The sequence below is a fragment of the Somniosus microcephalus genome, chromosome 11 (assembly GCF_052327205.1).
Source record: "Somniosus microcephalus isolate GS21.2 chromosome 11, FLI_Smic_1.0, whole genome shotgun sequence".
Lineage (NCBI taxonomy): Eukaryota > Metazoa > Chordata > Chondrichthyes > Squaliformes > Somniosidae > Somniosus > Somniosus microcephalus.
The window spans coordinates 205043456-205068851 of record NC_140997.1 but is presented as its reverse complement, the minus strand read 5'-3'; the positions used below and the strand labels follow the sequence as shown (position 1 = coordinate 205068851).

Here is a 25396-nt window from a genome sequence, read left to right as displayed (position 1 = left end):
CGCAGTCTGAAAGAGAGAGAGAGAGACTTCTGGAGAGATTCAACGCTGTGTGAAGGAGTTTTGGGTACTGAGCAGTACTTTGCAGGTTTATTTTGATTTGCCCTTCCTTGCTTCGCCAGCGCTCTGAGGTAGCGCCTCGCTCCTCGGCGTTTGCGCCTTAAGACAGGTGTGAAGTGCCTGATTTAGCGCTCCAATCACCTGCAGGGGCGATAAAAGCCAAGTTTGCTGTCGGAGGTGATAGTTAGCGCCAGGCGCTGAACTTTGCGCACGGCCGATAACGGCGCCTCAAATGGGGCGATACCGAATTTTTCCCCCATATTTTCTATGATATTGGCACATTAGGTTTCATTAATGGCCACACAAAGCCCATTGTTATAAGTATAGTTTTTGGTTGGGGTTACCAGACTTGGACATTTATAACATTAAGGTGACAGACATGTCACAAGCTGTCCGATGTAAGCTATTCCACCATACTGAAGCCATATGTTCATCATATAACCCATGAAGAAACTCTGAGGCTTGTCATAACAGCAGCTGGAGGATATTACTTTAGGCTGTGTGTGGGAACATATGAACATATAACCATGATTTATTGCCACTTGGATTGTTTTGCCCAGGCAAGCAGTTGCTTCTGAAGTTCTGCACCCCCAACTGGTGGAATAACCATTCAATAAGATATGGTGTGTGCACATGTTCTGGTGAAGAGGATAGTTGCAATGCACTCAACCATTTTATGCTGAATTGTGCTGCTCACTGTGCCACTAGGGATGAGTTCTTTGTACCTAATGTTCACCTTGTAAGGGCTCAACACCAACACTTGTCAATTGTGCAATGACCAACTAGTGACTATTCTTGTGAGGTGGTAGAGGGAAAAAACAGGGTTCCTTTGGGATTGTGTTAGGTCCAGGATAACTTGCCTGAGATTGGAACCAAGTCTCTTTGAAAAACTTAGTAACCTAAACCTGAGCCAGGTAAGTCCACAATACTAGAATCTTGTTGATGATTGAACAGCTAGCTGTGCACATTGATTGGCCCTGGAGGGGTAGCTCTGTCACTGGTGACTGGGATTCTTCCCACTTGGCCCGTACAAGCCACTAACCTATTGAATGGGATGGTACTAGCTGGACAAACAATGGGAAATTTACCGGGGCTTTGTGCTGGTAGGCTGGATAGTTTTAACTGGTTAAGTTCCAGAACTACCTCTACATAGATTTGGGATCCCTAAACCTTGGCTCACCAGCCTGTGCCTAAGTTTTCTGAGTTGTAAGAAGTGGGGTGGTCCCTACAAGGAGAGTGTGCACTTCATACTAAGCAAACAGGAACTCTACTTATGTGGACTTCACAGTAGGTTTAAGACTAATGCATGGTGATGGATTTCCATGCTTATCTGATGTCCAACTAATCAAAAATAAATTAAACACACACACTTAGATGCTTTCAAAATAAAGTATATCTGAGGTCTCAGAAGTTTTACAGAAAACTCACAGCACATTTATTAAAACATTAATAAGAAAGCTTTTTGTTAGATATTTGGCAAGACAGCGTAATTCTTACAAAGCATGACATTCATATCAAATATGAGAAATCATCTTTGTATCTATATTTTAAAGCAGTACATTTGCAAATGAATATGTTGTCAAATTTAAGATAAGTGCTTTGTGTGAAAGTGGGGGAGGAACTGCAAAAAGCTTGCTTTTGAATTCGAATATATTGTTGATTTCGGATTTTCTTTCATTTTTTTTTTTACAGTATAGCTTTCTTGCTGAATTTTAGGAAATATTGATCACAGTTATTAGCCGTACAATTAGATTGAAATATGCTAATGACAAAACAAGTTTCCCAGCTGCCTTTTATGTCCTATTCAGTTAGACTAATCAAAGATGCTCAATGGGAAATTGACGGAATTTGGATTCTGCTATCCGAACGTGAGGGTTGTTGCTTGGGAGTCCCATGGGCTTTGATCATCTATCTTTGTTGTATCTGTTCGCAGAATTTCCCAAGTATACTTAGCTGTTAATGATATTTTTAAAAAGCTGTTAAAACCAGTTGTTTGGTGGGCCAACTGATGCATGTGGCATCAGTTACTTGTCTTGCTTCAGTACATGAATGATAGAACATGGAACTTTTTTTTTTTTACACAACATATATCTGAGATAACAAGATCTAACACGCAGATATTATACTCGCATTCATGGCATTTGGCTGCAGCCCCACTTTATCCTTTGTAGCGCCAGCGCGAATGGTACTTTGCCACGGGCAATGGGGCAAACAATGTTAATAAGAACATCTGTTAATAGTTTTATTTGGCACTAACCTTTTTTTAAAAAAAAAACATAATTTCCTTTTAATGGGACTCTGTCCCTCAGAAAACATCAAACCCGAAAAAAAAAGGATTATTTCAGGGGACAAGAGAAGGAACAGCCTCTTTGCTTGTTGGCATTCATTATTGTATTCATGTGTCCTGGTGCATCGCACTTAATGGCAGCTTATGTGCCCTGTGCGCTGTCAGCGGCATGTTAATATTACCCTGCATGTGGCACAGCCTTAAAAAGAAAACAAATACCAATTTTTGACACAATTGTAATCTCATCACGGCCAGTGCAAAGATTGCACTGGTGCACACTTAAATCCTGAATAACATAACTAATGCAGCATCATTCTGAATTACAAAGATACATTTTCTTTCTAGTTCAACTCGTATCTGTACGATTTATAGTTTTTGATGTGAAACTTCACCAGTCAACTACAGAGCCAATATACATTTACAAGTATTGTAGTGGTGGCTATGCTTCAGTTTGCCTCATGTGACAAAACTTAGCATTGTAGCAGAATCTAATGAGCGGCCATAAATGTTGCTTTTCATTCATTGGGATACATTCGTATAGGTGTAAGAATGGATGAAGACACTGCTATGCTTCACATAGCATACAGGAATGCAGTAAACTGACAAAATGTTTGTATAGACAGCAGAACTTGGGGATCTTTGATACAGTTGCACCACCTGCAGCTGATATAGGAACACAACTTTTGTGGGGCGATGGGAGACTCAGGGTTCACTGTAATAGGTGTTTTCATTCACACCAGCTGATCCTTCCCCGTACCAGTGACAGGAACCATCATCTCGCTTCATGCAGACACTGTTCTTTGCCTGAGATCCAGCTGGGGTTTTCTCCGTTGCCAGGTCAGTCCAAATACACTGGTTCTTTGCCGGAGCAGAGCAGGGTAGACTGTGGCAGCTGACAATCTGGAGAACAGAAACATCAAAATATATTTAGCAGGGTTATAAAAGAAACGATTCAGATCATTTGTCTTTAGATAATATATAGATACATAATACTTGTGTATCTTACAGGAGTATAGTTGAGTTCATTCAGATTTAACTCAGGAGAGTCTGAAACTCAGGTCACTTGGATGCCTGACTAGTTGCCTGATGCGTTGGATTGGTATGTATAAACTATTCCATTCCACAGGTACAAAATAAGTTGGATTCATATATTCCAATGTGGTGGCAGTAGCAGTAAGCTTAGCATAAAGACAGCTGGCATCGCATCAAAATTGTGCCAGTGCTCTCCAATTGACATCAGTTAGAGAGGGGACAAATCAGCCAGGGTTCCTGCTCCTGATTGCTATCAGTGACCCTGCTGGAAAGTACACATGTAGATGTCAGGCGAGGACAAGATCAGCTCCCTTGTAATGCCCTCCATAGTCAGTCATCACTCACGGTCTAGGCTCACACAAAGAATGGCCACATGGCTGCGATACTGAAGTGTTACCAGCCCATGGAACTGTTCCAACACAACAGTCAGTGCCATCAGGAGACGAGTTGGGGAATAAATGGAAGGGGGGAGGGTGGGAAAGTGTACTAGGAATTTGACTTACTTGGCAGGAACAGCCCGTTTCATATTTGTTCCACTTCAGGTTCCGTTTTTGTAATGAAGTTAGATCATCCCATGGAACAATCCAATTGCAAAGCCCAATATGAACTTTTCCCTGAATACCAACTTGGCCTAAAACAAGAAAGAATATCGATATATCTATATTATAATATATTAAAGGGCAGAAATTGCAATCTGCTGCTGCTTGGAGCAGCATTAGACAAGAGTGCAACACACAGAATTGGGACTACAATGTTATAGCCCTCTCCCCAACCCAGGCTAAAGTCTAGCAAAGCCCTGCAGTGGCAGTAGAACCCTGTTATTACTGTCCTTAGAAGTATTGTATATGTGCATACTTCCTGTAAGTGTAACACTTAGCTATGTCACACCCTTCATTGACTCTTAATCATAGTCACATTTATTATAATTATCCCAAAATGTATTCTAATCTACCCAAGTTTTTTTTTTTTACTTATCTTTGATTGTCTGTCTAATTCTAATACATAATTGACTCTGAGCCCCGACTTTCAGTTTCTCAGCAGACCAAAGATAAGTTACAAAAATCGAAAACAATTAAGCAATTCCAATCTGGGTGGAAATGTAAGATTGATTTGAACCCTTTAAACAATCATTCTTACAATTGGAATTATTTACATGTTCTACCTCTACTCAACCTCTTTCTTGCTCACGCAAAACAATCTTAAAATATTGTGCATATCATCTCCCTCTCTCCAAGGACACAATGGGGGGAATTTTAACCTCCAAAGTTGAGCGGGTTGGGGTCGGGTGGGATGTTAAAACATAAAAAATCTGAATCCTGACCCCAACACGTCTCCAACCCACCCACTTCCGGTTTTAACGGAGGCAGGACGGGGGTGGGGGGGGGGCGGGGTGGGCAACCAATCCACTCGCAGGAGGCGGGATAGCAATTTAAATATTATAATGAGGCCGGGAACCTCACATTTAACCACCATTTTAAATTTAACCTTGGCTGGCTGGGTTTCCCGGGCCTTGGGAAACCCGACGGCTAAAGTGAGGCGAGGACTGCTGGATCCAGGAGGTAAGTGCCTTTCCACTTACCTGCTGGATCCAGCATACCTGCTTCACCCACCCCCCGTGATCGGACACCACCCACCCCCGACCCTTCCGATCTTCTCCATGAGGTCTCCAATCTCACCCCCGATCCTTCCGATCTCCCCCCTGCTCTGGCCTCCGATCTTCTTTGTGGCCTCCGATCTCCCCAGTGTTGCCCAGCTCAGGACTCTCAATCTTCCTCCCCCCAGCCTCCCCGATCCCTCCCTCCTCTCCCTGGCTGCGGCCTGGTGCCGAAGGCTTACCCGCCCGACCCAGCCAGCCAGCCTGCCTCTCAATCTGGCTGGCTGCATCTGGGAAACAGAGACAAAAAATGTTAATCAAGTCCTGCCATTAAAATCAGCAGGGCCTGAGGGAAACTCATTCTTCTGGGTTTCCAGTCCTCAATCCAGCCCCCACCCATTCAACTGCCCCCGCTCCCTCCCCACCTTGGAGTTAATATCCAGCCAAATTAGGCTGAAAATCTATGGTCCTTCCAGCACCTTAACTCCAGCGGGAGTGTGCTGGAAGAGCCGCCAATTAGAAGTAGGCCATTATATTCAACGGGTAATTTATTTAACATGCAGCATACTATATATTGGAAAAATAACTAAGGCATTGTTTAATCTTTATATTTTATTATGTATTCTAAATGGGTACACCAACTATTATTTATGTTTATCTCACAACTGAAAAACAACCAGGAAAACAAAATGATTGATAAAAATTACAGAACTTCCGATAGATTGTACCGTTAATTGAGTTTGAAGGATAGTTCTGAATAAAAGTCCTGAATTTAAACCTGCAGTTTTAAGCAGAACCTTATGGTACTATCAAGAACAGTTGCAATTTTTTTTGATAATTGAGATGAAAGCGAGTTGAATCTTTGCGAAGTTTTATCATTTGTGGCCCTTGCTATAAAAAGCCATGTAGTAAACAGTTTTACCATAAAGATAAACAGCTGTTTTCCTATGTTACATGCAGTCATTTTTTTATGTATGTAACTGTGGTATTTTGAGGGAACAAATTTATTTATTTGCCTACTTGCAGTGGGTACACAAAGCACTATTTTCCAAGAACCAATCAAAAACATTCCTGTTCCTTTACAGCCTTTTTCAAAACTTCTTTCCCAATTCTTTCAGTGTGGATCTGAACTAATTTCCAGCCTACAGCAGCCTCCTCCCTTTCCACTCTCCCCTCCCCTTTCTCCCCCTCCCTCCCCCCCTTTCCCTCCCCTCTCCCCTTCCCTCTCCCCATCCCTGCTTCCCTCCCCTCGCCTCCCCTCTCCCCCCTCACTTCCACCTCTCCCCTCGCTCCCCCTTTCCCTCCCCTCTCCACTCCCCATCCCTGCTTCCCTCCCCCCTTGCCTCCCCTCTCCCCTTGCCCTCCCCTTTCCCCATCCTCTCCCCTTTTCCCCTCCCCTCTTTTCTCTCCCTCCCCCTCCCCTTCCCCAGTTGAACCACTCACTCAAGTAACGCCACAGGAGATCTGCAAGTTTTTCAATGAATACAAATGAAGGCATTCAAACAATGAAATTGTTTTCATTAAGTTCTTATCTTACCTGTTACGAGGTACTGGATATTGATTTCAAGCTCTACCCCACATGCAGCAGAGCTGGAAGCTGTGTAGACATACTCAACCATTTTCATCTTTTCAAATCCTTTGTACATCTGGTAAAGATTTGAACATTAATGCTTTTAGAAACAAAGACTATATCATCATGAACAACAGCTTCTCTTAAACAGCTAGTTTTTCTTCACTGAACATCACACTTTTAAACTGCCCTAAATCTTATCTTGATTAGAAAAACTGTACTATCTCAACTGGTGAATCCATTTTCATACATGAAAACTTGGCTTGCAAGACAAAGGGTCATTGTGCAGTTGCTTACTTTATCAGGGTGGCTGTGAAGAGCATTTATGGGTAATGGGTTTATATATTAGAAGGAGCTTTGGTGCAAATTACTCAAATATGTTTAACTTTATTCCACATCAATATTTTCTAAATAAGGCTTAGCTGATTACTTAAGTATGTTACTCTGATCTCTTGACAACAAAGATATTTTTTAAAATCAAGGGCTCTATGTATTCTAAAGAAAAATAAACCTTTAGTAAACGGTTTGGAAATTTATTATGGAATTATCATAAAGATGAGAAAAACACCAAAAGGACTGCTCAGAACTATCTGTGGTAATTTTGGCAAATGGTTCACTTTCAGCCAGCACAGAGGTAGAAAATTACAATTAATCCTCTTTAATCATTTGAAATGATCAAAATACAGTATTGTTTACTATATAGTAATGCTAAAGGCCTAAGATAAAAAGGTAGAATATGACTCCTGGGAATCCAAATAAAAACAGAAATGCGAGCAATTCACAGCGGGTCAGCCAGCTTCTAATAGAGGAACACAGGGATATGCTTTGGATCAGACTCTGTCAGAACGTTAACTTGTCTTTCAGTTGACATGCTGTGCATTTCCAATGCTTTCTGTTTTTTATTTCATACCAAGGCCCATTCTGCTTACTAAACTCTTTAACCTTTGTTTACCTTTTCTTGTTTTACTGCGTACTGGATCGTGTCAGGTTGCATGTTGTCGGAAGAAACCAACCTTTTACTAGTGATTAATACTCGTATCACTATTAAAAACAAAATAAGAGAGAAAATGTCATGGTAATAAAAATATACTAATAAACAGACATGGAAAAATGAGGTGTGTTGTGACATCACTATACCTCTGTGCAACAGTGAAGGTTTCTATGGAGAAGTATTTCTTACTAGTTTTAGGAGGAAGGTTGTCAGTTCATTCTGGTATAATTCAAAGATCTGACTCTGCTAATGATGAAGATTTTCCTTACTAGAAGGAGTATGGTCATATTAATCAGTTATACCAATGGTGTATGGCTGCATTCGAAAATAATTGTGCACCTTTAACTCAGCCTAGCTACCTCACTGGGTTTAGCTGCAATTACTTCCCTGCACTAAATCTTATTTAGTGCGCCAATCCCATCAAAAACTAAATATTAACTTTTACAATTGACAGTACTGAACGAACTCTCATTGGATGAAGAAAAATTTAATAAGTCTTCTTATTTTTATGCATTTAATTTTGTCGGGTTGCACACTTAAACCAATGTAAAAATCCAAAGTGATTCTGTTTTGGGTTTATTTGGATTCAAATGAACTATCTGTTGTACACATACAAAGGAATATTGCTGTCTTGTCAGAGCCTATGGGTTCAATTTTCCAAGCCGCAAGGAGGCGGGTTTGGAGGCAGGAGTGGTGGGAAAATTGCAGAATTGGGGGGCAGGAACACATCCCGCCCCCAACCCGCCTCCTCAGGGCCAATGTCCCAGGAGGCGGGTACCCGACCTGTGCTGGGAGCCGCCTCCCGGAGGCGGGAAGGGGATTAGTGCCAATTAACTGCCTGTTAACAGGTAGTTAACAGGCAGTTTTTTGCCTAATCCCTATTTTTAGCCCTGAAGTGTGGGCTATCCGACGGCTCCGAACCACGCCAAGTTAGTGAGGCGGACCGTCGGTCTGCAGGGGTTGGAGGGGTCGAGATGTCCGTTGTGCAGGTGAGTGATGGGTGCATGTGTGCAGAGGTACGTGTGTGAGGTAAGTGTAAAGTGTTTTAATAAGTTTTACTTACCTTTACTTTCTCCTGCAGGCTTCCTTCCTTCAGTTCTTGGGAGTCCCTCAGCTCACCGGCACAGAAAGCCTCTGCTTTCTGGCCTGGAGAGCTCTCTAACTAAGTCTGAGTAGAAGGACTCAAGTTAGAAGACAGATTGTCAGTGTTTGACAGCTTCACAGAGCTGTCAAACGCTGATTTTTCATCTGTCAAAAGCTCTTGACAGATGAAATGTCAATCGCTGACGTCACCATTAACCAGGTGTCCCTTAATTGGCCTGCTGAGCCCGTTGGGTGGGCTTAACAAGGTCAATCAAGGGAAAATAGCATGGGTTGGCCACAATCAATGGAGGCGGGACTACAACCCAAAAAGTGGGAGTCCCGCCTCCAAAAGCTCCCCATTGACAAAAATCAAGCCCATATGTCCCTCACTAGTGTTGTTTTCACTGTTCGCTATTCTCTAGCTAGAGCCAAAAACAAAGGGGGGGCGTGGCAGAAATTGGTCATTGGCAGTAGTGAAAACAGGTGACAAGAAACTGACAGCCCATTTTACACCCCACTTGACTTTATTCTCCATTGACTTCCACTGCGACGCACCGGAAAATTGGCTAGATTCTGCACTGAGATGACCAGCAGGTAATGCTGGTTGGGGGGGGCGGGGGGGGGGGTGAAGGGCATGGATCCTGTGGGGGGGCGAAGAACGGGTTGGCAGCGGGCTGTAAGATTTTTGTGGGACCAGGAGGAGCATGAATACTTCTTCTGGCCCCACAAAATTCTTTTCCCGAGGGGCCTTCAGTGGTCCCTTTAAGGACCCCTGATTAGGCCGCTTAATGCCCAGTAGATATGGGACTAGATGCATGGTGCATGCTCCACCGATTTGTACGTTAAAATTGCAATTGGGGACCTTCAACCAGTGTGGAACCCCAATTTGTGTATTTAAATCCTCCCAACTGTTTTGGGCAGGAGTATTGGGCACCCATTTAAAGGCCTGCTGAAAATTGAATTAGCCGGGCAAATGGATGACCAAGGTGCCCAGCAGATTTTTACTCTGCCAATCGCCCATTTTTCAGGCGAGGCATGGCAACCAATAGTTGCAAATGCACCTCATTGAATTTCAAAATGTAGCTAATGCACCACAAGTGGAAATGCAACATTTTCTCATCTAGAATAGATCTACTGTCTGCTCCTCTTAATGCAAAGTTGCTTAATTCAAACTATCTGATAATTTGGTTTCTTTTAAGTGCTATCTCCATATTACTATATCTGTATTGCTCAATTCAGATGATTGGATTATTCACATTTTTTGGTGGATAAACAAATAATGAGGTACAGACTGCATTTTAATCTCCTGTTTTAACATGCCAGGAGTCATTTTTTACTTCAGCCCAAAATGGGCATGAGGTCAGTAGTGTGTCCTCAGCACCTGACCAAAGCCACCGTCTGGAGCCCCAACACCATTTTCAGGGTTGGGCCTCATTTGAATTTAATAAGTGAGCTGTGGGTGCCAAATAGGCATCCCCGTTGCATCACACTGGTTTTGGAAGACCAAAAATCGTCCAGCATCTGCATGGAGCCAACCGGCAGCTTGGGCCGGTTTTGGGGAGCGGGGGGCGGTGGGGGGGTTCAGTGGGAGAGCTGATCCTGGGAGGGGCAGAGAACGGTTGGATGTTCCTCCTTGCAGGTAACTGTGTGACTATCCCACCTTGTTTTTAATATGGCGAATTCTCCCAATAATAGACACTGCATCAAGATACTGCAGTAAGTGTTCCTGACAAGCACAGCTTGGGTGTTTTAGGAGTCCCACTGCATCTGGCGTATCAGACATTTTGCTATAATTAACATTCTGCTGCTGTTACTTAGTGGTTAACCCCTGTTCTGTGCTGTCAGTAGAATACTCCTGATGGTAATTAATGTATAATGGGATTGGAAAGCCAATCCTACACTTACATAATTTTACCCTCTAAGTCATTGTAGCAGAATTTTTTAATAGAGTGGATGAAAACAAAGTCACTTTATTCTGAATACTGTAGTGACTCTCGATAGGAAGTAAATTGTTTTATTGCCAATCTGAGATATTTCATGAACAAACATTCAATAATTGGTTCACATTCCCTGCTGGGAAAAGTCTGTTGGTTATTTGCAATTTCTTTACTGGATCAAAGAAAATGTTACTTTTCAGGTTTCCGCTGCCTGCAGATTAACTCATTGTACAATTCAGTCACATATGCAATGCAGTCAGAAACCATAGCAGTAATATTATTCCACATCTCACCCCATTGCTACATACTTAATCCTTTCTGCATTTTTAATCTGTAGAGTCGCATATTGACAGTCCCTGTTGTACTAAGTGCAGACCACTGGTTTAAAAAAGGAAAATAAAATTACAAATTGAGGCTGTGCTTGTTAATTTGGTGTAAAATATTTAAATTAAACCAGTTTTATTTTTTGAATTCCAAGTTAGTAATTTAATTTGCATATCTGTAAGCCCACAAATGCAAAACATTCTAATCCTTAATTAGCTGTGCTTGATCAATGATGGCAAAGTCCTAGAAGCCGTTGCAATAGAAATCTGAAAGAGACTGACAGAAATAAGAGCAGAGGTCTCACTGAGACACAACAGGACAAGGCAATGTCCTAACATAGACTACATATACTTGATACAGACACATACACACAACACTGTAGTTTGGAAAGAGTGAAAAGACTAATTAATAAAGGAGTCCAGATCAGATCACAAACCAGAAGGATCTAATTGGTGTATGCCTTTCTTGGATGCCATCTGAACAACCCCAAGATGTAATAACAGTACTGTACCGCTACCTTTCAAAATCATCCCCTTCTCAAAAATCCGCCCTCCAGCCCTCTATCTTCGTGAACTATCATCCCATCTCCCTTTCTCTCCAAGATCCTTGAACATTTTGTTTCCTCCCAGCTCTGTGTCCATCTCTCCCATAATCTGGCACAGACACGATGGGTCGAATGGCCTCCCTCTTTGCTGTAAATTTCTATGATTCTATAATCCCATTTGAATCCTTTCAGTCAGGTTTTCGCCCTTCCAACAGTACCTAAATAGCCCTAACCAAAGTCTCAAACAATATTCTCTGTGATTGTGATCATGTTGCATTATCCCTCCTCATTCTCCTTGACTTCTCTGCATCCTTTAACAATAGATTACATGATCCTCCTCCAATACCTCTCCTTCATTGTCCAGCTCCCTGAGATTAGCCTTGCTTGGTCCCACTCTTACCTATCCAATCATAATCAAAGAATCCCCAACAATTGCTTCTCTTCCCACCCCCTCTACCATGATCTCCAGAGTCCCCCATGGCTCTGTCCTCATCCTCAGCTACATGCTGTCATTTGGTGACATTATCTGAAGCCGTGAGGTCAGATTCCACATACAGTGTGATAACACCCAGCTCTGTCTCTCACCATCTCTCTCAATCCCCCCACTGCCTCTGTGCTGTAAGGCTACTTGTCCAACACCCAGCTCTGTCTCTCACCATCTCGCTCAATCCCCCCACTGCCTCTGTGCTGTAAGGCTACTTGTCCAACACCCAGCTCTGTCTCTCACCATCTCGCTCAATCCCCCCACTGCCTCTGTGCTGTAAGGCTACTTGTCCAACACCCAGCTCTGTCTCTCACCATCTCGCTCAATCCCCCCACTGCCTCTGTGCTGTAAGGCTACTTGTCCGACATCCAGTTTTGGATGAGCCGTAACTTCCTCTAGTTAAACTTGGGAAGACCATATACATAGTCTTCAGCCCCACCACAAACTCCGTACTCTCATCACTAAGGCCATCCCCTCCATTTCTCAGGCTGAACCAGACTGTTTGCAATCTTGGCATCCTCTTGTACCAAGCTGAGCTTCCGACCTTATATCCTTTCCATCACAAAGACATAACATCGCTGGTCTCTGTCCTTACCTCAGCCCATCTGCTGCTGACTCTCTTATTCGTGCCTTTATAACCTCCAGTCTCGATTATTCCAATGCTTTTCTGGCTAGTCTCCCATCCTTCAACCTCCAAATCTCTGTGGTCTGTATCCTATCCCACACCAAGTCATGCTCACTCGTCACCCTTGCTGATATACACTGTCTTCCAATTCACCAATGCCTCAAATTTAAAATTCACATTGTTATGTTTGAATCACTTCATGGCCTCACTCCTTCCTAGCCCCATAACATCCTCCCCCGCCCTAAACTTTACATTCCTCTGACTAAAGTCTCTTGACACCCCATCTCCCTTCACCCAACCAATGGTAACAGTGTCTTCAGCCGCCTAGGTCCCACTCTCTGGAATTCCCTCCATAAACCTTTCCACCTCTTTCTCCTCCTTTTAGAACCTTCTTAAAACCCACTTCTGTGTACAAGCTTTTGGTCACTTCTCCTAATATTTCCTTTCACTTGGTATCCATTTTCTTTATGCTTCTGAAGCACCTTAGGATGTTTTTCTACATTAAAGATGCTATATGAGTGCATGTTGTTATTATTAGTCCCATTCTACACCATCACTTTGGTTCTATTATGTGCAGTATTATGGTCTCAGCAAATGAAAAGCAAAGTTAAAGATAGTGGAGTGGTTCAATGACATTGATAAAAAAAATTGAAAGAGGCTATAGTAATGCCTTCACTGCAGAGTGATTTTTTTCAGTGATGGGCTGAAGGGTATAATAATGAAATTGTGTTTGTAGCTGGGAAGGAAACTCAGATTATGGAAAGCTTACTGTAGGTTTGCTCTATTGAGATTAATATCAGCTTTATGGTTAAGTACTTTGAAAGTTCTCAATTGTAATGTCTGTACATTTGTTTAAACATTTAGGAAAAGTGAACTGATAGAATAAGCTTGTTCATCTGCCTGAATGTGTCATTGAAATCTGGTTGGTTTCCATACCATGGGCCAGTAAATTTCCATACCATTGAGTACTGTGTCTGGTGTCTCAGATAGTCTCAACCGCTCACCTATGCCCCATTTTCTCCAGTGATTAATTTCATTGTGCAATTTAAAAGGCTGGCACATATGTGGAAATGATTTTTATTGGCCTTGAATAGCTGTAGATTAAAAAAGGGTATTGTAGCCTTTTAGAGTAGCATCTAAGAATTTTTTAAAATTCTACATTAATTTTTGCACTCATTGATACAGAGCTTCAGCAGCTACAGCTGAGGTGGTGGGTGAGCTGCAAAGCATTTCAACCACCTTATTTAGACGAATCAAAAAGTATTAATGACTGAAGTGAGAGAACAATCTGTGGCTTAAACTGTGCTCTCAGCTGCAGAAACCTAGCCTAGAACTATGGAGTGGAGAAGCCATGATTCACATCCAGCCCATCCAGGAAATCCTTTTTAAATACCCCCCATCGTCCAACTGGATCTTGGATGAATTTAAGATTTTGCCTGTACTACCCTACAAGCAAGGAATGGAGGAAGGAGAATGACAAACTGAGCATGTGGTAGACCATAGTGAAGTGCTATACGGTGATGGTCTTCTGCTTTGTACATATAGGGTGTGAATTGTCCACATACATTGCTTAAGCTCTGGCTTGCTGATAATGGAACAGTGTTGAAATGAATATATTATTGTTTGTGACAGGCTAGCACTCCACAAAATAATAATCCATGGGGGAGGTAGTACAGCTGTTATTAGCCTCAGTTGTAATATACGGACAGATGGAACACTGATATAGGTTCAGAACTCAGGGGGGCATGAGATGGGAACTGCATAAAACTGGAAAATGCTTTTTCTTCCTCTGTAAGGTCATTGACTAAATTAAATTTGGGTTCACTACCCTTAAAACTGTTTTATCAGCTGCATGCAGTCTAACATTATCTGGAGGCAGTGTCTCTTCAAAAAAGTGAATTGATATACTTGATAGGTCCTGAAGGACTCACACTGTGACAGCACAGAAGATGGTTACAACTTTCAAATCATTGTAAATTCTCATTGGTTAATGATTCGTATAACATAAATACCAAATTCAAAATTGGCAGCAGAACTGAATGTCTTCCAATAAAATATCAGCTTCCAGTGCCCTTGAAATGATAAACAGGCCCAATCTGGATTAAGAAACTGAGGGCTTCTCCCGTGAATCAGTAGAGGAAAACCAGCTTTTCCCAAGATACTTTTTCCTTATATCCATTGCTCAAGGGGCTAAAACTAACCAATATGGTAGCAGCAACTTGCTCGGTGCTAAATAACTTAAAAGCTAACACAAATAAATTAAAATTGCTAAAAAGGTTTTTTTAAAGTTCAGATTGTGGAAAGCATTTCTGTGGTGCAATTTAATTTTCTGAATCCTGAAAGTTTGCTTGAATTCCACTTTTATATTGTCAGTGCAAGTGTGAATACTAGCAGTCAGTATAAATTCCTTTCTATAGCAACTGGAGGCTGAGGCTCTGTCCTGCAGTACTCAATAATCCATGGTTGTGGCTATCGTTAACCAAGGAAATCTGATTGGTGTTTTGCAGATCTGCATTTGTTTAAATTATTACTAGAATCTGTTATTAGGAACAGAGTGACTGAGTACTTGGACAAATATGAACTGATCAGAGAAAGCCAGCATGGATTTGTAAAAGGTAATTCATGTCTAACGAACCTAGTTGAATTTTTTAAGGATGTAGCTAACATGGTAGATAAGGGAGGTTCATGGATGTTATTCATATGGACTTCCAGAAGGCATTCGATAAGGTTTCACACACAAGACCGATAGCAAAAATGGAAGCGCATGGAATTGGAAGCAACCTTTTGACCTGGGTAGGGAATTGTTCAGGAGGTAGGAGACAGAGAGTAGGGATAATGGGTATGTACTCCAATTGGCAGGATGTGACTGGTGGTGTCTCCCAGGGATCGGTACTAGGGCCTCAGCTTTTCTCTATATTTATTATTAAGTGGTGCGCCGATAACAACCTGGCCCTTAACATCAAGAAAACCAAAGAAATCATTGTGGACTTCAGGAAGTCTAAAGGCAGAAGTCACACCCCCATCCACATCAATGGGGCTGTGGTGGAAAGGGTGGACAGCTTTAAGTTCCTCTGAGTCCACATCACGGAAGACCTCTCCTGGTCCCTCAATACCTCCTCTCTGGTGAAGAAGGCCCAGCAGTGCCTATATTTCCTAAGGAGGCTGAAGAGATGTAACCTGTCACCCCTGACCCTCTCTAACTTTTACCGCTGCACAATAGAGAGCATCCTGACAAACTGTATCACAGTATGGTATGGCAGCTGTAGCTACTATGACCGGAAAGCCCTGCAGCGGGTAGTCAAAACTGCCCAACGCATTACCGGCACCCGGCTACCGACCATAGAGCACATATACCAGAAACGCTGTTTACGGAGGTCACGGTCCATCATCAAAGACCCTACCCACCCCAGCCACAGTCTGTTCGCCCTCCTGTCATCTGGGAGACGCTACAGATGCATTCGCACCCGTACGACCAGATTTAGGAACAGCTTCTTTCCCAGGGCTGTCGTCCTACTGAACTCCACAAATAAACTCTAAAGCCTGCACATCTGCCAATGCACTTTATTATGGTTATGTTTATGTTAATGTATTACAAGCCAAATGAATGTTGAATGTTTAAATGTCTTAATCTAAATGTACACTCGGGAGCCGCAAGCCTACATTTCGTTGTACTGCACTTGTGCACTAACAATGACAATAAAGTTGATTATGATTATTATGATTATGATTAATGACTTAGATGAAGGAATAGAGATCCGTATATCTAGTTTTGCTGCTGACACTAAGGTAGGTGGCACAGTAAATAGTGTAGATGGGAGCAGAAACCTGCAAAGGCACATTGAGATTAAATGAATGGGCAAAACTGTGGCAGATGGAGTTTAACATGGAGAAGTGTGAGGTCATCCACTTTGGACCTAAGAAAGATAGGTCAGAGCATTTTCTAAATGGGAAGAAGCTAGGAACTGTGGAGGAGCAGAGAGATTTAGGGATCCACGTACTGAAATCACTAAAAACTAGCGTACAGGTACAAAACTGTAAAAGGCTAATGGAATGTTGGCCTTCATCTCAAGGAGGCTGGAATACAAAGGCTGGAAGTTATGCTACAATTGTATAAAGCTCTTGTTAGATCACATCTGGATTACTACGTTCAATTCTGGGTACCACATCTCCAGAAGGATGGAGGGGGGTGCAGTGCAATTTACCAGGATGATACCAGGGCTAAAAAGGTTAAATTATGAGGATAGGTTTCATAGTCTAGGCTTGTATTCCCTTGAGTATAGAAGATTAAAGGGTGATATAATTGAGGAGTTTAGGATGATTAAAGAAGTTGATAGGATAGATAGAGCGAAACTATTCCCTTTGGTGGGGGAGTCCTGAACAAGGGGACATAACCTTAAAATTAGAGCTAAGCAATTCAAGGATGATGTCAGGAAGCACTTCTTCACACGAAGGGTAATGGAAATCGGGAATTCTCTCCCTCAAAAAAGCTGTTGAGGCTAGGTCAATTGGAAATTCAAAACTGAGATTGATAGATTTTTGTTAGGCAGGGGTATTAAGGGATATGGAACCAAGGCAGGTAAAGGGAGTTAAGATACAGATCAGCCAAGATCTAATTGAATGGCAGAACAGGCTCGAGGAGCTGAATGGCTATTCTTGTTCCTATGTTCCAACATGGATAACACCTTTTATTTAAATATAGGCATTTCTGTCAGGATTGTAACATTGATAAATGTGCTGATGATGAGTTGCAGCGTGTTTGGAATCTCATTTGGGGGAGTTCCATCTTGAGTCCTTTCAGTGGCGATGACCTGTTTTCCAGAGAGCTAAGGAAGGTTATTTGTTAATAATTTAATGATGTGGGGAGCATGCACTACTAATGTTTTTGCGAGTATTTAATCCCGGTCCATGAAAGATGTGTTCTGGATCAGTTCCTTTTGTCCAAGTACAATTTTTGTTGTTGGCTTTTTTCTGGCCAGCACAGTGGCACAATGGGTTGGCACACTAATGTGCTATGGCATACATTCACACCAACTATTCTGCACACCTCACATTGCCAATCTCTGACAAGCCATGAGGGAGAGATGCAAAGCACAGGAACCAGTTTGCTGCAGATACAAATTTGGATTTGTTTTGTATTGCGGACACAACCTGTAAAATACCATTTCTTTTCAACTATCAAGGTCATCAAACCATTTTCTTCATACACAAGGTCTACAGAAATTATTAATCTAAATCTATAACGGTTATTAAGTACAATTAAAGGAATGGTACAACTGTAGATTTTTTTCTTACTTAATAGTATTCGTAGAATGGTGTAGAGACATTGCAGTGCTGTTCTGTTTTGTTATTCTGGTGCAGTCCCCTGAGAGTTCCACTCTCTAGCAGTATTAGATTGTAGAACTGTCTGTTCACTGTTCAGTTTACAATGTTTTACTGGAGTCTCGACCACAGGGCTCTCTGAATCCCAACACTGTGTGTATCATTATTTATATTTGACTTGTATTAAGAACATCAGTAACCTGTTTGTACTTGCCCATTCATCCTTAATCCGCATACCCTATGATTATACCTATCCTCTGTTAAAAGGCCGGATTGTTGTATTTTGCCTGTTGAAACACTCCTGCAGCATAGTGTAGAACAAGAAGAAGAAACCGCTCTGAAGATATTTGCTCTGAAGATATTTGCACCTGTGACTTCTAAAACCAGCAATTATTTATGATTGACAGTTTAAATTGTCGGCTCCATCAGTACCTATTAAACCGTGACACCAGGAACTGTAGTAAGCAGCCTTTGATCAGGATGTTTGTTGCTAAATCTGACTTGATGAATACATCATTTTAATTGGGTGCTAACACGGAGGTAGAAATTTGTCTGGGTCTGTTATTGGGCCCCGAATCAGCACTGCACAGGCAGCACGTGCCCGAACCCAAGGCTGGCCTGAAATTGGGCCTCGGGCCTCATAAATAATATGGGCGAGCTGCCGGCGCCTGTCGCACCTCCACAGACAGCTCTTCCCTTTTGCGGCCAATAATTTCAGGCCGCTTAAGTTCCAGATGCAGCAGGACAGCACGAGGGGGGTTGATCGCAATAGGACAGCGGCAGGGGGCAAATCGCACGGCAGGAGTGCTGTGGATCCGGGAGGAGCCCCCCTGCTCCTCCTGGCTCCACAGCAAGATTTGGTATTTTAAGAAATACTTACCTTAGTTGGCGACCGCTGCTTCTGTCGCTGAAAAATCCTTGTTACCCGATTTCTGTGAGGGGACTTAAAACAGGCATTAGGCCCCACATTTACATATGATCTGATGCCGGTTTTAGGCAGCCACCAGGGACGCCTGAAAAATACCCTGACCCAATTTCGGATCGGACATTTTTTCAGGCGTTCTTGGAACACAAGGCATTGGTCCCCAAAAGTGGACCTCATTGCGCTCATTATATGCCCTTATAATGGACACAAGGAGGTCCAATTTCTACCCTACAATGTTTTATTGCTGTTTTGAAGTATTAAGGATGATGTACTAAACACAAAAACGCAGTATATAATAATCATTTGCACCAGCTTTTGAAATCTATTAATTAATGTAATTTTCAAAAACTTTACAGATAGCAGAAATCAAGCAAATTATGCTGTGACATTGGGTTAGTGGTACTGTTGAAGCATTTTACAGAAGACGCACGTTGATTAGATTTGCTTACTGTACTAGTAGAATCTTCAAAATAGCATGAGTTCATATTGGCACAGATTAATATTTGTTTGGTACTGTAGAACATTCAAAGTTTGAATTGTTTTTTCCCCACTCTGCTTTCCTTTCTGTTAAGAATATAAATGTTGTGGCACATTCACACAAACTCAAGAGAATCACTCTCGAGCTTGCTTCAGGTTTGGAAGGCAAATTCAGACTGATACTTCCAAAATCCAGTTGGAGTTTGTTGGGATTTGTTTGCATAGTGACATCATGTCAGATACACACAAAACAGTTTTCAGAAGTTTTTCAGGCATTGAAAATATTTTTGAGCAATATCCTTAGGAGGAACAATGAGTTGGGGAAATATTTTAGAAAAGATTCCTAGTTTTCCCTTCCTAGCCCTGCTCAACTTTACTTTTCAAACCTATATGGCAAAAGATCGTGTTTACACTGCAGTCTGAAACCTGCAATTTGGGTCTGAAACCATCAGTTGTGCTGGATGTTCAACTTTTGGGTCTGGGGGTGGATTGATCTTGGTTACACACTATCTTTAGTGTTGTGGTTAAAAATGACACGTGAATGCACACTTCCAGTCCAGCCATTCAGCTCCTCGAGCCTGTTCTGCCATTCAATTAGATCTTGGCTGATCTGTATCTTAACTCCCTTTACCTGCCTTGGTTCCATATCCCTTAATACCCCTGCCTAACAAAAATCTATCAATCTCAGTTTTGAATTTCCAATTGACCTAGCCTCAACAGCTTTTTTGAGGGAGAGAGTTCCCGATTTCCATTAACCTTCGTGTGAAGAAGTGCTTCCTGACATCATCCTTGAATTGCTTAGCTCTAATTTTAAGGTTATGTCCCCTTGTTCGGGACTCCCCCACCAAAGGGAATAGTTTCGCTCTATCTATCCTATCAACTTCTTTAATCATCCTAAACTCCTCAATTATATCACCCTTTAATCTTCTATACTCAAGGGAATACAAGCCTAGACTATGAAACCTATCCTCATAATTTAACCTTTTTAGCCCTGATATCATCCTGGTAAATTGCACTGCACCCCCTCCATCCTTCTGGAGATGTGGTACCCAGAATTGAACGCAGTAATCCAGATGTGATCTAACAAGAGCTTTATACGACTGTAGCACAACTTCCAGATTAAGGGATGTGAAAAACCCAGGAATCTGTGCTGAGTGCAAAACTCTCACAAATTGTGAAGAAAAGCATTTGAGTGCACACATATTGTCAGCTCATTAAATGATCATTTGGGTAAAGACCGGTGCGGCAAAAGGTCTCCTGGAAATAAGAAAATCGAGTTGACATCCTCCATGTATCCGAACTGATTACAAAGTCTGGCAGCCAGGTTATCAGGCAAAATGTAGGCGCCTATTAGTACAGCCAGGCCCAGAAGGATTTGAGCTCCATAGGCAAAGATTCGCTTTGTGTCACCGAGAACTTAAGAAATAAGAGTAGGCCATTCGGCCCCTCGAGCCTGCTCTGCCATTCAATAAGATCATGGCTGATCATCGACCTCAACTCCACTTTATTGCCCGATCCCTATATTCCTCGATTCTTTTAGTGCCCAAAAATCTATCGATCTCAGTCTTGAATATACTCCACAGCAACGTTCCCTTTAAACCACGTGGCTGCACAGCTGTCCCACGGTCCCTCACAGCTGGTGAACCAGCAAAAAACAGTGCATGCACAGATATTTGAATGGGCCCAGCAGCCCATTAAAGGGGCAGCATAGTCCAAAAGAAATTAGGGGGCATTGCGCCACTGCTCTCTGGGGTAGAGAATTCCGGAGATTTACAATACTGTGTGAAGAAAATTTTCCTCATCTCAGTCATAAATGGTCGACCCCTTATCCTGAGACTATGACCACTAGTTCTATTTATAAGGAATAAGTTATAATGCACAGAGGAAATCTGCTCCATCAAGGTATTCAAAGTCTTTGAAATTCTATAATATAAATATCTGAGGTGACAGATCAAAGTGAAAATATAGCCGATAAAGAAATATTTGATGCAGATTTTTGCATTTCCATCTAATATATTGGGCCGGATGTGTTTATTACACTTGCATTTGCCCATAGACTTTCTATGGGGTTTTGCACTGAAACTTACTGTAAATTAGGGAGCCAAAAAGCACAGTGGCCCCTGCAGAGCATCTGGGACCTGTGAATAGGACAAGTAACTGTGTATCTCCTTAACCAATCAGATTGAAGAATCGTTAATGAGAAACCCAAAGCCTGATCAAGGAAGTGTCAGTTCAAGTATTGAATTCAATGTCAAATCAGGTACAGAAAGCAAAACAAGGAGAGGGAAAGCAAGATGGGATTAATAGAGGGATAAAGGGGACAGAAAGAAAAAGTAAAAAGAAAAACCTTTAATTTAATTTTTTTCAATCTCCAACAATGGTTAAAATCTGAAGGAATGAGACTTCACATTTGTAAAAGTTAATTTTCAGGGGCAGAGGGGTTGTTTGGCAATAATTAAGACTTGCCATGCCGTTAAAAGAGTACTTACACTGGAATTGACAGGCCCTAACTTTTTCTGGCGAGTTTATTTTATATATATATATCGGGTAAGTACAGCAACTTCGCGCCATGCAATGTATTTGAATGGTGAGTCAGACAGCGTGCTACCAGTGTAGCGCAGCTTCTGGAGGAGCAGGACATCTCGGACAGCAACTTCCTAATTTCCGCAGTTAACTGTGCATGTGCGGTCACCAGAAGGTGCTGTCCAATTTCCACATAAATAACGGCAAGCGTTGTTAGCCTTACCGTTATTTCTACTGCAAAATCCATCCCATTTTATATGTATATATATCTCAAATTTAATAAGACTTTATTTTAGGACTAACTTCATTCTCTGTCAGAAAAGTGTTCAAAATTAGCACTAGAAGAAATTGTGCTTGCTAAATAATTCTTAGATTTAGTTTCAACACTATAGAATTTATCAGAATGCTGATGCTGTGGAGAGTTGTCTGGCAAGACTCAGGTTACCATGACATTTGTATTCAAATATTCATAAATGTATAAAATCGCTTGCAGTTATTAATGTGGCCCACTCCCAGTAAAGTAGTGCTTTAATAAAAGTGGTTGTGCATTTTCTCTTAGCTGTTACCTATTTAAATCCCACACTGATAACAATGTTTGTCCTAGTTCCCGCAAACACATCAGAGGTTTCCTACTAACCGTGACACTCATGGTCTGATGGTAAGACAATTAAGCGACTGCCTTTCTAATCAAACATTGAACACTGCAGCTGAATTTTTTGCTGCTTGATCAAATGTAAGACAAAAAGACAGTTTTATTGAGTTCTGTCCTTTTTAATTCTACACAAAGCAAGAGCGCCGACAGGATCAAGTACCTTACCCATACACATGAACGACTTTGTTATGAAGGAAAACTGTCCCTTTTGATGACCAGTTGTACTAGGCTGCTGTGCATTCACACAAGGGATGATACTAGTGCAAAACCAGCAGCATCACACATTACTCCATAATATATCTTCATTCACGCAGGATGACTTTGTTAAATTCTTGAATGCAGACTCTTGGAGTAGGGGAGGGGAATAAACTTTTGCCCTGAGAATCTAATTATTTGCATTAGAAAAATGCACCGAGTAAAACAAAGCAGCGTTGTTGGTCCTAACGAAAAACGAGGAATTAAAGAAAAACCCTTCCCAAGTTGGGTTGCCTTCTTTAACATAAAACCTAACAGATTATTTTTTTGCAAATTTCTTGCGTCCGAAAGTGGCTGTGTTTATCAATCTTATCCGCGCCGTTGGTGGAATCTTTTCTCTCTATTGCAAGATTTGGGACTATTCCCATTCATTTGCTAAGGCTCCCAAAGAAGAGCCCAAAAAATTCTATTATGCTGAAGTGTGTCCAGAGGATAGCTTTGTTAAGCAAACTGAAAAGATAGTGTGGTGAAACAAAACGCTGAGACTGTCTCAAAACCGACTGAGACTCCGTTACAGTAAAGAATGTTGTAAATTAACATTAATGCACACTTTATCAAATGAAAAACAAATCATGGAAGATTGTATCAAGATTGTATTTCTGTTGATTCTTACGGGTGGCATAACTTTCTCGTCTGAGAATTGTTATGAAAACTCAATTTTGGGTTTGAGTTTCGTATATGTGATGTGGCACTGCAATTTATACAAACACTATTATCACACGTCAAGGTGCCAAAGAATCTTTCAGCTGTCAGTTTATGTGCAGCTTTAGTCCAGTTTGTCATGCTGTGTGCTGGCTGAAATCTATTGAAGGGACAGGCTCATGAAACAAAAGCCACATTGTCAAGCTGTCCTTGAGTGCCACACCACTAATCACTTCAAAGAAAACGGAGAGTAAAAGGTGCTTGGCCCAGGCTTAATCAATTCTCCCGCTTGTAACCGTGAAGAACAGACACAGAAAATGCAACGGTTGTGGTGGTCTCTCGGATTTAAACATTGATGGAATTCTCTCTATTGATTGTAAACTCCGGGTAAACAGTTCACCCCACCAAGAGTATTAGACATGTTGTTAAATATTGTTTTTTTTCACCCCACTGAGTGTTTCTGGTCTTTGCAGCAGTTATGATCACATTTTTGTTTGAGATAGTTCAACAGCCTTTATTTTTAGTGTAACAACATCTATCCAAACTGGAAAAATTAGGTTAACCTGTTCCTTCCACTGAATGGGAAGCCCTTGGGTTGGCAACCAGCCGTTGCTATCATCAGATCGGTCACTATTCAAACAGGCTGGTGCACTCAAAGTTTACAAAGAGGATTAGAGATTCGCTTTCAAAAAAATTACAGACTGAAGTATCGAAACCAAAGATCGGGACTTTCAATTTGCACATAGATCTTTCTATCGGAATATTAAGGGCAATTAATCAGTATGCAGAGAGAATTATCTTTCCCAAAGAAATGCGAATGTCTTTACATTTATTGTTAGAAGTGTTTGGCCGATATCCAGTGACAGTTTGAAAACCGTTACTTTTGTATGTTTAAAAGAATTGAGTGTTTAAGCCTTTATTTTAAGCCGTCTATTAAAAGATTGCATTTCCTTTTAATGAAATCCCAATTAAGCTTCAGAAAGTGACAGTTGAATTTGATAGGACTTTCCCTCCAATACTTGGTATGCTCCCTGCTTTCTTGAAGCAAACTGATTAGAATTTTTTCAAAGTCTGAAAGCCATTACATATTTAATTAAAGATAAAAAATTAATCACAATCGTGCAGCTATGAGATGAACTAGAGCATTCGACTTACCTATATCGGAGTTACAAAATGCTATTTGTGGATGAATTGGAAGACAGGTACATCCATCCACGAGCTCCTGAAGCCTCAGCGTCAGAAGTAGTAGCACTGAGAGTAGCAAGCCTGTCACCGGGGTGTTCATGCTGTCCTATAGCACACACAAAAAACACAAGTCTTCCTGCTCAGTAGAGGTTGTAGACTATGTGCAGACCTAACCTCGTGGAGGGGCGTCACAGCCAACTTCTTTTGCCTGCGGCAGGAGTGATTGGAAGATAAGAAGCTCGTTCAGCAATAGCACAATGCAGCAAACTTGTTTTAAGGTTCTCTGACTGAGCTGCCTGATTTCCCACTTTCAACACAGTGGACCCTCATATTTATGGTCCTGCCACTTCTTTCTAGCCCCGCCTTCCCATGAAGGAAATGGCCTGTCGTTGCTTGAGATCTTGTATGACAGCACGTTGTTGGACTCCAACTCCCACACAGACTAGTCATTTCAGGTGATTTCATCAAACGATTTGTTATGACTCAGTATGATTGCTGTGACAATGAAACTTCTTAGAGAAAAAAATTAGCTTCAGGTGTAGAATTTATTTAAATTACCTTTAATTTTTTTTAAAAATTCAAATAATCTTTGCCATGACTTGTATCAATTTATTACAATTGTATGTTAAGAAATAGTTTAAAAAATTCCTACATATTGCTTTTTCAATTATATTATTCTAAACTTAATTTCCATTTATGTCAATTCCTTAATATGCTAAATTTTTGAAAATTAAATCCACCTGCAGAAATGGTGTGGAGATTTTTCACTGTTTCATGAACAGCTCCATGTATTCCTATTGTTAAAGGTTTATTTTTAAGTCAGTAATCTGCTTTCCACAATATTGAATTCACTAATCAGGCATTCATCACAAAATAATACTAATGATATT

The 25396-nt window shown here is 41.4% G+C and overlaps 2 protein-coding genes across 2 annotated transcripts in view; one reads left to right on the top strand and one right to left on the bottom strand.

The window, feature by feature from the left end:
- Window positions 1-25396, top strand: part of syn2b (synapsin IIb) — a 666583-nt gene that overhangs the window by 503720 nt on the left and 137467 nt on the right. The window lies entirely within an intron of this gene.
- Window positions 1466-24888, bottom strand: LOC147111150 (metalloproteinase inhibitor 3-like). Its single transcript, XM_086001758.1, has 5 exons — window positions 24477-24888; window positions 7493-7581; window positions 6508-6616; window positions 3880-4007; window positions 1466-3244 (listed from the first exon to the last, which is right to left on the bottom strand). The coding sequence occupies exons 1-5, from the start codon at window positions 24604-24606 to the stop codon at window positions 3047-3049; spliced, it is 654 nt and encodes a 217-aa protein (XP_085857884.1). The 5' UTR covers window positions 24607-24888; the 3' UTR covers window positions 1466-3046.

What these genes read in the sequence shown, in the direction of transcription:
- LOC147111150 (XM_086001758.1), bottom strand. Translation starts at nt 24,606, where the DNA reads ATGAACACCCCGGTGACAGGCTTGCTACTCTCAGTGCTACTACTTCTG. An exon ending in ACGCAGTAAAACAAGAAAAG is followed by an intron (nt 6,617 to 7,492) that starts GTAAACAAAGGT and finishes AATCTTTACCAG; the next exon opens with ATGTACAAAGGATTTGAAAA. An exon ending in AAACGGGCTGTTCCTGCCAA is followed by an intron (nt 3,245 to 3,879) that starts GTAAGTCAAATT and finishes TCTGTTCTCCAG; the next exon opens with ATTGTCAGCTGCCACAGTCT.